Source organism: Chelon labrosus (assembly GCF_963514085.1).
Source record: "Chelon labrosus genome assembly, chromosome: 4".
Lineage (NCBI taxonomy): Eukaryota > Metazoa > Chordata > Actinopteri > Mugiliformes > Mugilidae > Chelon > Chelon labrosus.
In genome coordinates, this window is record NC_140340.1 from 16850006 (window position 1) to 16863361 (window position 13356).

Sequence of the window (13356 nt, forward strand, 5' to 3'; positions counted from 1 at the left end):
ATAGTTTTGCTGATGTGTCCCATTGCCCGTTGACACTAGGTGTAGTTCTGTTAGCACCTTTTTGCCTGAAAGAAATCACTCTGATTGGCATAGCTCACCAGAGCATTGGAAGAAAAATGACGAAGTGCAAAGAGCACACAGAAGGCTCTTCTCATTTTTGCATCTTCAGCTTATATGAACATTCAAAAACACAAATATTTTCTCAATGAACTCATCATCTAGAAGGAATAAACTGTAGAGCAGCTCATCAACATGATTCAGGAGATGTCAGCTCTGTATGGGTGCATGTTTGCAGCCTTTCGTAGCGTCCTAGCCGCCCAGCTAATAGTACCTCGTCATGGTATGTTCAGGTGCAGCCTTTTAGCCCAGACACAGGCGTTGTCACAGCAGACCTTAGGATCAATTAAACCCAAGATGTTCTGAAAAGCCATTTTTAATAATAGACATACAAAATCTTAAATGACAAAACTAACTAAAATATTAGACAAGAATCTTCTTATGAAAAAGTACAGCATAAATGGTTAAAATAAATACTCATTTGATTTGTTTAGATTGACCGCTGATAGAAAATCAGATATAAAAAGCGCATGGAGATAAAATAACACAGTGGCATTAGACCAAAGACGATGGCAGCTGCTTACACGTGTTCTCCTTTCCAGGCTTGTTTTCTTTCCAGTATGTTGATAGAAATCTTCTGTACAAAGTGCATTAGTTATACTGCATCTTGGTGAAGTCCAATGAAATGTCCATGGCTTACATTTTAATGTGGAAAAAACTGATCCACGTCTCAGGAATTGATGTTTGAAGTGAGAACATGTGTTTGATCATTACAGAAAGCAAGCATCATTTGAAAGGATATACTATATATTGAAATGATGGTACTTGTCTATACTTGTGGTTTATATACAGATTAGCTTTTGGTAGAAAAGGAGCAGAAGTGAGTCATTAAAGTGGCAGCATCTGGAAGCCAGATTTGGAAATTACTGAGCTCTCCTGAATGTCTCATAACTTTTCTTGTCCATCTCACATGTCATATGGTCCCCATCATCATAAGGAGGGAGAGTAAAAGACATCTGCCAGGAGACAACGTCCATCACTGAGTTCAGCTGTGTAGCAGGTTTGATTAGTCTTTAATAAACACAGAGCCAGCTGCACAGCGCACATCCAAACACCAGAAGCATCAGCCGTGACAGACTTGCAGTCCCACTGACTGCTAACTGTACTTGCTTAAATGCGTTGTTAAAACTCGAGTGGGAGGGATGTAGACCACCCCCACTGCAATGCACCAGGGGAGCCTGAAAAGAAGTGGCTCGCCTCAGAGGTCGGTCAGGACTGGACCCTTCAGTTGGCCTCTCGCCAATGAACAGCAGCAGGTGTTTCTTGTGATCCATCTCTGCCTTGAAGAGCTCATACTCCTTATGTGGCAGCTTGATGCCTAGCATGGTGCACCCGTCTGTGGGGGTCAAATCCTGCTCCAGCCCGACCTCCCAGCCTCCTGCCCGACCACACTTTCCTGGCCTCGTACTGTTCAGCAGCTTGGCTGTGGGCTCATCCAGGGCTGTGACTTTGACCTGGGTAACTTTGAAGACAAACTCAAAAGCTCCTGAGAGTTTGACGGAGGGGTTTCCCTGAGCGTAGTGACCTGAAGCTCTCAGGGTGAAAGTGGGCTGGGAGCAGGCAGAGTCAGAATAGTGTCTGTAGATGCCCTCCCAGGCGTGCTGGTCGGGGTCAAAGGTGAAGTCTCGGGTGAGGAAGAGGACAGTGGGGCGGGTTTCACAGTGCTGGCTGACCCAGCGGCCAGAGAGAGACAGTGGGACTGCAGGACTGCGGGGCAAGACAGGAGGACGGTGCTCTGAAGAGCGGTACACTAGTGCACACACGGGGCAGGGGTGGCTGTGATGCTGCAAGAAGAGAGAGAGACTTTTAGGGCTAAAATTCTTTATCTGCTTGTTTGAATGATTACTACATTATCTCTCAATTAAGGTTTAGACTTTGACAGTGGACATTAGATTCATCATTTAGGCTCTTTTTATGATCACCTTGATTTAGTAAATAAAACTGCGCTGTAATGTCTCACCATGGCGTTCTGCAGCGGCTGCTGGTAGCCTGTTGGCCTGTATTGAGTTCTCTGAGTCCAGTCAGTGTGGATATCCCCCAGGAGCAGCTCCTGGACCTTCCCTCCGTGGTTGTGGTGCTGCGTCTCCACCCGTACCAGGCCCATCTCCATCATGGAGAAGCCCAGCGCTGTCAGACATCCCCTCCCTGCCCGGGTGTTGTACAGCTCATACAGCTTTCCCGGCACGGCTCGACCCAGGCTCAGACCCACGCAGGTCGGGGGCAACCTGGAGGCCAGCCTCTGCTTGGCTGCCAGGCTGTGGACAACAATGCCCACCTTGTTCAGGTGGTGCTCAGATTCGGTGCCCCCACGGGTGATCCAGGAGGCCTGGCGGAGACGAATCTTCCCTCTGATCATCAGGGAGTAGACCGGGTCCTCACAGCCGCTGTCGGAGTAGTAGTGCTGCAGGGCCTGGAAGTGTCGGCTGGGGTGGAAGGTGTAGGAGCGAGTGAGAAATTCTGGACCAGGCCGAACTTCACATCTGAAGGAGAGCAGTGAAATAGTTCAGGTGGGAGTTATCTTATAATCTGTCAGTATTTTAGTCTTTTGGAGCATGTTTCAGTCTCAAATTATTCAGGACAAGCCTAAAATCTGTCAGAGAAAGTATCACATCTATCCCAAAAATGTAGTAGTTGTTATCTTTTTCTTTTTGGTTAGTTGTAGTTAGTAGTTATATAATCAGACATGAAACATCTTTATTCATTTGGTGTCTGTGTCTATGTGGCACTGAACCAAAACACGAAAGTTGTTGGCCGGAAACCAAAACAATGAGCTGAAAGACCCAAAATGGTATTTTGAGTTTTTTCTACTTGCAGGTATCTTTGACTCCACCAAAGAAGACCCTAATTCTTTCAAAACATATTCCCTCATCATTGCTGCAACGGCTCTATGAAAACGAACCTTGTTGACACCCAAGTGCCATCCAGTCTTGGGGGGATGTCCGCTGTGATTCTCACTCTGTCCTGTAGGTGGTGGTACTGACAGCGGGGCTCCCACTGCAGACTCTCACTGAGGTTGGAGGAAGAGCTGAAGGAAACAGCGGGCACCTCCCAAAGTTTACTCCCCGTCCCGACCACAAATACAGCTGCAAAGAAAGCGCATAATCATATAATAATCATCCAATCAGATAAAATCAGACGCTTCATTAACTGTTAACAGGTTTATAGGCTGATCATGGGTGTGTGTACGTGATAAGAGATGATACTCAATTCTGGTTGCCTGTGAGCTGCTTCATGGAGTAATGCAGTTAAAGTGACCGTGAAATGAGCGGCTAGTCTGTGCTATAGAAACCATACATCAGAGGGTTGGCCTCAGTGCACACAGTTTTGGCTTGTCGCTCCAATCAGCTCGCAGCCGCAGCACACTGGACTCGGTTTTGGGTTTGCTCAGAGAAAGGAGGTGTGAGTGGAGGTGATTGTTTGTGACCACCTTACAGGCATACACTTTGCATGTATGCATTTCTGACATGGAGGTACCAGTGGGTCACTGACAGCAGCAGGCTAACAGAGCCAAACACATCTGTTGATAATACGATTTTTAAAAACCCACTAATGATAAGGAATGTTCTTGCATGAGTTTTCCCAAACACGGATGGTTAAACCGAATGAAAGCATTATTCACTCCGTAACATTTATTGATCTGACATGTGCACATCTGCAACGTGTCTGTTATTAATCATAACTGCATTTTCTGCTAAATCCACTCATTGTTGAGCAGGGATGTGCGTCAACACAACAAGGCTGAGCGCTCTGGTCTGGTTTCAGCCGAGGCAAAGGCGGGAGGATTTTCTGATTGCACCCTCATGGTTGCAGCATGAGGAAATCCACTGGGGTCTGTCTGGGAAATGTGTGCATTTGTGTGTGTGTGTGTGTGTGTGTGTGTGTGTTTCTCCCCTGAAAACAAATGTCAAAAAGCAAAAGGGAAGAGTTCTCACAGATGCCTCCCTTTTCTGTTTTCTACTTTTCTCTTGTTTCCTTCTTGTGCTATGTTTATTCGTTATGGTAAAAACTGAAACATCAGTTTTTGCATATATTAAACTAAATATGAACTGAAAAACAGTGAGATTAAAACATGTTGGTAGCCATACCGTGTTACCTTTGAACAGAGCGATGTTAGCTGCTAATGCTAAGCTTATGTTAGCATGAGAGCGGTGCCAGTGAAAATGTCAAACCTTTGCTTTTTGCTTTCCCTCTATTTCCACCAAGTTACAGTCATTCAGCAACAAACATAATACCATTCCTTTTGTATCTTTAACATGTTTTAATTTACTCTTCCAGTGGCTAAAACGGGGCTTTGTTTTCAAGAATCTGCACTTATATATTAACCATTTACTTAGGGACAGTAAATTTGTTAAGGACACATTTTAAACATTTATTCTGGACAACAAAACCAAACATAACAGCATCTGCTGTGATAGATGGTTCGTCAAGCCCTTTTTACTGTGGGCAGCGCTGCATGCCCTTCAAAACAAAGAGTTAACAAACTCATAATAGAAGAAGAAATGGTTTCAACTCCCAATTATATATCATATCAAAATAACATTTAAGTCTTAGAAACCTTTTTGTTGACCCTACTCTTTGACCCTGAGAGGAAGAAGTAATGAAATATAACTTGTTCTTAACTTTCTAATTTCTTTAATTCCAAAATTACTTTAGAATCTGTCTTTTTATGATGTGTGATGAAATATTGTGAAAAAAAAGAGAAAAAAAAAAAGAAAAGATCTATCTATACAAAATTGCCTAAATCTGGGATACACTTTGGAGTGAAGCATATCTTCTTTTACCACTGACTTTACAGATGTTGGTATGGCTCTTTCTATTTTGTTATAGACTTTAGTACACTGAAGTTGAAACTGATTGCAAAAACTGTGTACTGTAGCACGTTTCCATTTACGTTGATAAAATGTGCAATAGCCCAAACCTCTTTAGTTCTCCAGTCCTCCCCTCTATTTCCTTTTACCTTCCCCCTTATTATCTCTCCTCTTTTTTATGTACGAAGTCCCAGAGGGAATATGGACAGAAAAACAAGACATGTATTTTTGTGAGATCTCGAGAAACTTCAGTTCACTTCCTGACTGGACAGGCACCACGGTTCAACATTTAATCAGTTACTGCTTAGCCAAAGTGAAGCTCTAAAAAAAAAATGTGATGAAGTTGCTGTGATGCACGTAGAGTGAGTGCAATAGGTTATTTTATTCATGTGCTGACAGAACGAACAGAGAGAACAGATCAGTGCACCTGCCAAAAAATTGAAAAATTCTTCTCCTTTTATTTTTTTGCAGGAATGCACAACTGAGTTTTTGAATTAGGGGAATCAAAAAAAATGAATTTCTCTCCGTGCCCCTTCCAAAGCTCATTAACTCTCACATGCTTTCTCTCACTTTCTCAAATCTTCCTTGGTCGTCTGTGGTACGCATGTTTTGCTTCTCTCTCTGTTGACCTGTTCAGCCGGTAGTCAGTCAGTGGCTGTGAAGGACCACAGGTTTGTTGTCTGCAGATGAAGCAGATGAAGCTGAAGGAAAATGAGGACTTTTGAATGGAAAGTGAATGGATGTTGGTTTTTCTGTAAAAGGCTCCAAGTTGGCGGCTGACTGACTGATCGGCGTTTATTAACCTTGTTAGTGTCGGATGGAGGATATTTTCTGATCCCTTCCCTCTTGGAATGCTTCCCACATGCAGGCCGCAACCACAGACATGTGTGCAGCTAAATCAGTTTCCCAGCGTTCCTCCACCTGATGCACACGCACGAACACACACACATGCATCATGCGAAGTTCGGGTTGTTTGAACTGCAGAGTCGCAGACCACAAAGCCACATTTAAGCTCAGAGCGCATTTCTCCTGCTTCCAGCAGTCTGTCAATCTCTTGATAAGATTAATACTTCTTTTTGCCATCACAGGCGTGGAAGCATGTTTGCAATTTTCCCAGTGCGATGATGTGTTTGTTTATGCCGCATGTCACTGTAGCTGGCGGAGGAACGCGGTCAGTCGGACCCAGCTGCGCTCCTTTGGGAGAGCTCAGAGCACAAATACTAATCAGGATTAATTAATTTCCACTGCTCCTTGCAAGTCATCCAGTAGGCCTGTTTTGCGTTATGCGACCTTTGTAGTTGCATGCAACATGTTGCCTAAGTGGTTATTCTCACACACACACATTTAATAGACACAGAGACAAGAGTCACAGTATGTGACGTAGAGTCATTGGGCTGCCATATTTGAGTTTCTGTTTTTGCCAAAGCATTTCTATAGAGTGTTCCTTGGGGTCACTTGTCATTCTGCCCTGCTCGCTCCCTTGGATCTCTTTCCAGTTGGGCATATGGTTGCGTTTACTAAAAGGGTGCTCATAAAGGCAGAGCTTAATAAAACAAAATTGCTCATCGCGGGGTTTTAAGTATTCTTCTACAATCGAGCCTATTCCAACCACAAGTGAGGTGATGTTGTAATACATATGATAATATCCAATCCCCATCTCAATTTGGAGGAGACGGGGGACTATTTTAGTTGATTCACTTCCTACGCAGGCAGTCAGATACCATTAGTTTTTTCCCTGCAATGGATCTCTTTGATTTGTTTTTCCTCTATGGGCCCTAAAACGCCCCACTCATGCAAGCCTGAACCGCTGTGTATCTTTCGAAAGCAGGTTTCATGCATTTCTACAAGCAAAACTCTCTGCGAGGCCGACATCTAATAGCAGCATTCAAGTTTATTGATGGAATAGATGCAGACTATGGATTCTCCTGGTCTGAAGTTCTTTTGTAATTGCAGTTTATTACTGAAAAGAAATATGTGACATTTGAGTTTTGCAGAGAAACTTAGAGCAACTACGACTATTATTAATTAGTCATTTGTCAGAAAAGTAATTGAAGACTAAAGCAAATACTGAATAATATGCTTTGGCTCCCTAGATGTTGGAGGTTCAAAGATGTTATATAAATGTTTTAACAGCTTTTGGCTGATTCATTCAACAATCAGCTGAAAAGCTTCACCTTCTGTCTGTACATTTTTAATTATACAGTATAGAATTAATTAAATAAATTAATAATGATCATGGCCTGTGAGTCCAAACTATACTATTTTCAAAAATATATCACTGATGTTGTTAATAGTCCATTTTCAAGCAAAACTGTGAAAATTTTTAAGGTTGCAGCTTCTGAAATTTGGAGAATTTGCTGTTTTTCTCATATTAAACATCACTAAATTTATTATTTTTAGATATGGCTGGACAAAACAGCTTGATGATGTTTTGAGCGGTCAAGAAATAGACACTGAATGCAAATGGCAGAGACGGAGGCAGTTTTTCTGCTAACTTTACATGCTCAATTGAAGTGTTCACAAGTAGCAAATAAAGATTAGAACCAAAGCTGGTAGTTCATTTCACTCATGAAGACGTGAGGTATTGATACACTGATTGACAGGGAGTGACAGCCATAATATAATTTTCATTCATTTAATTGTTAAAAATCTAACTCAATGTGATTGTTACCTTTGTTAAGTTATTCTTAGTGTGTTCCGTCGACTTTTTTTCCCAACTAATCCTCTACTTTTCTATGCCACAAACCAATCATCATGTTTTTTGGATGTTTTTGTCTTTTTAAGCTGCTTTTTTTTTTTGTTTGTTATTTTTTTCTGGACTTTTCATGTTTAGTTGCAGTGCTCAGCAGAGCAGCCGGCCATTCGTTTACTATTACTATTTTATTTTATCTTTCTATTTAGTTGTGGTTCTTAAGAGTGTTTTTTATGTGCAACTGAGCTACTCTGACCAAGCAATTTCCCAGGAGGACCCCCTCCCCCCTCCTCCTCCTCCTCCTCCTCCTCCTGCTGTCCTCATGCAGTATCACAGTTCTTCCACCAGGGGTCAGTGCAGAAGCCCGTGAGGTGCGTGTGGTCTGGAAGGTCAGTCTGTCATCACCGCCAACACGGCCACTGGCCTTCACTCCATCTTCACTGATGGCCGGCCAAAGTAATCTGCCTGTCTTTGAGCTCATATATTCAACGAGTTTCCACACACACACACAGATGCATGCATCCACCAATACACACTGCACACATTGATTTCCAGCACACTGCAGAAGGGACACATTTATAAAAGACCTCCAGGCTGCTCTCTGTTTGTTTGTTTGCATCAGTGATTACGGTTTGGCAGCCTTTGCTCTCCTCTCTCACGTCTCATCCGCTGAGCCACAGTCCAAATACAGTTTTATGTACGCCTTTATTTGGAGCTATCCTGTACAAACAAGAACCAGATCCAGGCACTTTTGATTCAAGGCTTGTGGGGAATCAAGCGCTTGACGTTGAAGTCGGCCGCGCACCTCGTTCATCAGAGAGAGAAAGAGAAGTCTTTGACTCCTTTCATAGCTGGAGGCAGCTAAGGCGAAAGAAAATGTTGGTGGTGCATTGGCAAGATGGCAACACAGGACCTATCCCTCTGTTTCCCACTTTTTTAAAACTTCCTTCTTTATGAGTTTCCTACTTTTTTTTTTACGACATCCTTACAGGTTTTTTTTGTCTACTCTAGAGCCTTGTAAAGTCACTTCCTCATCACTCTTTGCCTCAGGGCTGCAGCACAAACCCCTCCAAACTGTCCCTGAGGTGGCCGTGCCCTCCTGGCCCTTCTCTCTCTCCTCTCTCTGATTACTGCTCCCCCCTCCCCTGATGAAAAAGCTGTGATGTTTACGCCTCATTTCTCCTGGATGGATTTCAGATTCCGTCCTTCCTTTTTTTTTCTGTCTTTGTTTCTCTTTTTTTTTTCTCTCTTACTCCGTGTCAGTCAGTGGTTGATGAGGTGAATGGTCAGGAGGATAAGGGGTGGAGGTGGGAGCGGGGTGAGGCGTCTTCGTGCCGTGGCATGACAAGATTAGTGAGGTGCATGTGTGCTTTTTGTCTCGAAGGAAAGACATTTAATGCTACAGTAGCCCAGAGATCCCCCTTCATTCCACATATTTAGGTGATTGCTGCACATTATTCACAGTTCACAGCTGCTTTTTCAGGCTCTCCGAGTCGCTGAGCTGTCATCCAGGTTTTGGGTAGGTGTAATAAGTCAGTGGTTCCCTTTTTATTTTGCTTGTGACACCCTTCAAAAGGAGTGTGTGTTCTTTAAACGGTGCACAATGAAAAAATGTATTTTAATGCATAATACGTCATCAAATACAGCCGACTAATTGTCTGAAACATTTGAACCGTTTTAACTTTTCAGGCAGTATTTATAATTCTTATTCATAATTTTAGTCATTATGTTTGATTTATACTTTATACTGATTTAAAGCTAGTCTGCGGTTAGTCAGCGGTGGTGAGCTTCTATGTGTATTTCAAACAATTATGTCTGGAAGTGAGTGGCTCATGATGGAGTTGGAGCTAAAAAATGTTGAACAGTAACTTTTATTGTGACCAGTGTAATGCACAAAAGAGAGAGGACCTTTGAATAGATGGTCTGAAGGAGGCAGAAGAAAAGGTGGCTTGCAGGGACACTGAGAGACACGGAGAGACCTGTCTGCGCTGCTGCGATGTCTAGTTTAATTTCTAGGGAGGTGCACGTCAAGGTACGACGTAAAGTTACGTAGGTCTGACACAGAACCATAAATCTGGCTTCACCCAACAGCAAAGTTTATTACTCGTGTTATCCTACTTGCTACTTTAATGTTGTTCGTCGGTACCCAGCCTGTAGCCAAGGAACTATGCCTAACCACTTGTCTCTGCATTGAGCTAATAAATCTCACATCAGTAGACGTTAATATTCCTCCAACAATTGTTGCTCAGCTTTCTTTGGTGATTATTTTTGTTAATCGTAACCGGCCACCAAATTCACACGACCCCCATCTCTTCAAACCAGATCCTGGGGAAAACACCCCTGTGCAGCCAAACAAACAAACAAACAAACAAACACACTGCAAACTAAAATCTGCATTCATTTATTTTATAATTTTTATTTTTTTAATAATAAAGAAGGATGACGCATGCCCATGACATGCCACTGCTTTCAGATGCCTTCCATGATCCATCACATAATCTGATGTGCTTCATAATGGCCCGTGTGCATTCTGACGCAGATGGTGGCAACTATACTGACAATCATTAAACATACATAACTGTAGCACAGATAGGTAGCTTTTCTGAGGGACTGGAATTTGAAATTGTGTGTTCTGTATTTATAATTGTAGTCCCTACTCTATAAGTGATTAATTATGGCCCAGCACATTCAGGGACTGAGAGGTGAACAGCATGCAGAGTAAAATTTATTCAGCCGAGGCCTTGTAGCAGCAGTACCCTGCCTCTCTCTCCCTTCCCTCCACCCTTGTCACCAAAGTCATGCGAAGGTCAAGTTGATTTAGAGGTTTTTCAGAGAACATGAGGTCCGTTGTGTTATTCTAACCCTGAGTCCCCCTTTCCTTAACCCCGGCATCTGATCGCAGCCTTGCAGGCCAGGAGTATCCCTCTGTCCCCGGGGCAGCGCAAGGACGACCACTGTTGTCTTTTCATCACAGTGTAAGCTGCTTAATCCAGTGGCCTTGTTTATTTGGACAAGGGATCTACAGGGGTTTGCCCAGCGGACACTGCTGCCAGTTCCACTGCGGTTAGCGAACTCTGGCTCCTGTGCAAAAAGCAACAACAATACGCACGCACGCACACACACATTGTCCTGCTGAATAAAACAGCTGCCTCCTCAAGCCAACACCTCCACTTACTGTACCCGAACATTTTCTCAACAAGTTCTGCTGTTATTCTAACTTGTGGAGGCACGTTATGATCACTGGGGTTTGAGCTATCAGATTCTTAATTGTAACAGCACCTGACATTCACTGTGGTGTCTCTTCTTGTAGGACAGCCGAGATGCGTATAGTGGAGAAGAGAGATTGCTGATCCGTTGATGTTTTGGAGAGGAGATTACATCAGTTACACCTTAATTCAAAAGCTTGGTTTGGAGGCGGTTGTGGAGATCCGGCCCGTATTTGTTGAGTTTTAATTCGGAACAAGAAGGTTCAGACTGAACAGAGATGATTAAGGATGGGATCACAAAATAGTCCCATCCAGTTCTGCCCAGTTCAGGTCTTTACGCAAGAAACTCATTTATCTCCATAACCAGAAAAGTGAAAAACAAAAAAAAAGAATTTTAGAAACGTAAAACAATGTTTGACTTTCTCAACTTTTTTCTGTATGAAATGGGAAGTTTCCTCCCTCGTAATTACGTCCAAAATTCCTCTGAATATGCATTTTATTTTCCAAAACAATTTCACTTTCATATCACTGGCCCCTGAAATTAATTCCGAATCCGTTGCCTGCACCGCTTGATCTGTCTGGAGCTCGGCCCTGCCTGTCTCCTCTGCTAAACTTGAGTGGTGAAGAAGAAAACAGTTCACAGATACCAGTCTACCAGTGAAGCAGCGAGGGATGGAGGGAGTGGAGCGGAGGGGTAGGGTGGCCTGGCACTGAGTCGCTGGATAATGATTAAAACCGGACAGATTCCTTGTCTTGTCTGCCTCCTGCTGCCCATCACCCTAACCAGCCTTGATGGCCAAAATGCCGCGCTTCCCTGATCGAGGCCGTGGCGGCTGGACGATCAGCTCTGCACAGCAGCCCGAGCTCGGGTCAGTAATGGCTGTCTCCTGTTATTCTAACCATTAACATAATGGCAACATTAGTTCCAGGGCCACGCTTCCCTGCTCCTAGGGAACCATTGTTTAAAGGCACCAGCCGGAGCCCGTTTCTTTTAAAGATTCCTCCAGTGACCACAGATCCAACGCTTTGAAGACATGCAGACGAGGAGAGGGGGGACACAGAGTGGCTATTCATAAGTCAGCATAGGTGTTTTTTTTTTTGGTTTTTTTACTTCTCCAAGTGGTGATCCACATGTTGACCTTTGTGAATCATTCGAATTGTGACAAATCACATAATGACTTCCTTGTAATTATGAGTTTGTCTGCTTTAATCTCTACCTTTTTGTCTTGCCATGTGTTCTCTAAGCTAAATCCTCAAGCGTTCAGCTGATTTCTCACACGAGAGAGCGTTTATCTCATTGTTTTCATTGTGAAAATAGCTTTGGATCACTTGGGGGAAATCTTTTAAGATCAGACTCTTAAAAGCAATAAACTCGCTGTAACGTTTTTCTCAAACTTAGGGACTAACAGCTTAAAATGTGAAATGCGGCTCACACTGGCATGCTTGAGTCGACAGGTTTGAACTTTTCTTCCAACGCTTCCATCGGGACTTTAATGAGATAAACTCTGCACCGATTTGCAAGAAGTCAGTGCTTGGACTCACCTTGCCAGAGCCACAGCAGCCAGACTCCCCTCAACAGGTGACCGCAACGTCCGCTTGACATGTTTCCCGCTTCCGCGCACTTCATTCACGCACTGTGCTCAGAAAACAAACTTTGATCCGTGGGAAATCCAAAACGCTGATAGGAGGCTCCTGTCAACAAGAGACAATCATGTAGGATAGCACCATGACAAGAGCTCATATATGAAGAGTCCAGTAATCCCTCAGAAGAAACTCCTGTCAATAAATTTGTCCAGCAGAGAGTTTTTCTTCTTCTTCTTCTTCTAGCTCCACTTTTTGGCTTCCATGTTCTGAGTCCTCAGTTGAAACCACTTGCTCATGCAACTTCTCCACACTGGTGCTTTCTTTTAGCTGACGAGAGGGAGAGTAAATGCTCTTTCCTTCTCTCTCTCTCTCTCTCTCTCTCTCTCTCTCTCTCTCTCTTCACCTCCCCTCTATCTCAATCACACACCGCTGCCTCACTACTGTGCAGCACTAAGGATCTGTTCCACTCGATGCATGTGCAGCAGCGAGTGCGTGCGTGCATGGGAGCATGTGTGTGCACTCCTGTCTGGCTCTTATAGTCTTGAGCTGAGAGGAGGGAGCCGGGAGAAAGAGGTAGAGAGAGAGAGAGAGAGAGAGGGAGAGAGATGGAGGGAGGGCAGAGATAGAGAAAGTTTCAGTGTGTGTGTGTGTGGAGGAGGGGGTTTGAGCTTCCTCAAGCGGAGACTCCAAGGGGCTTTTAGAGCAAGGTGCAAAAGGGCAGCGGTGAGAAGGAGTTAACACTGCAGCCACAACGCTGTAAAACATCCATTGTGTGTAACTTGAAGTATTTATTCACTCACGCCGTACCTCTTGTGGTGTTTTGTCATTTTAATAGTTGTGTTTTATTCACCCTGAATCCAGATTTCGGAGATTCTCGTCTCAGATTTCTGCCTCCACCCAAACAACTTGGAGCTGGATGGAATTTCACTTGTTGTGATTTGTTTCTTGT

The 13356-nt window shown here is 43.6% G+C and overlaps 1 protein-coding gene across 1 annotated transcript; it reads right to left on the minus strand.

Annotated features, from left to right (window-relative positions):
• Window positions 1-423: 423 nt before the first annotated feature.
• apcdd1l (adenomatosis polyposis coli down-regulated 1-like) lies at window positions 424-13016 on the minus strand. The gene is made up of 4 exons (XM_084542736.1): window positions 12366-13016; window positions 3017-3200; window positions 2078-2597; window positions 424-1901 (listed from the first exon to the last, which is right to left on the minus strand). Exons 1-4 carry the CDS (start codon window positions 12448-12450, stop codon window positions 1131-1133), a joined length of 1560 nt encoding a protein of 519 aa, XP_084398862.1. The 5' UTR covers window positions 12451-13016; the 3' UTR covers window positions 424-1130.
• Window positions 13017-13356: the final 340 nt, after the last annotated feature.

What these genes read in the sequence shown, in the direction of transcription:
- apcdd1l (XM_084542736.1), bottom strand. Translation starts at nt 12,450, where the DNA reads ATGAAGTGCGCGGAAGCGGGAAACATGTCAAGCGGACGTTGCGGTCAC. An exon ending in GCTGCTGTGGCTCTGGCAAG is followed by an intron (nt 3,201 to 12,365) that starts GTGAGTCCAAGC and finishes CTTTCTTTGCAG; the next exon opens with CTGTATTTGTGGTCGGGACG. An exon ending in AGCCGCTGCAGAACGCCATG is followed by an intron (nt 1,902 to 2,077) that starts GTGAGACATTAC and finishes CTCTTCTTGCAG; the next exon opens with CATCACAGCCACCCCTGCCC.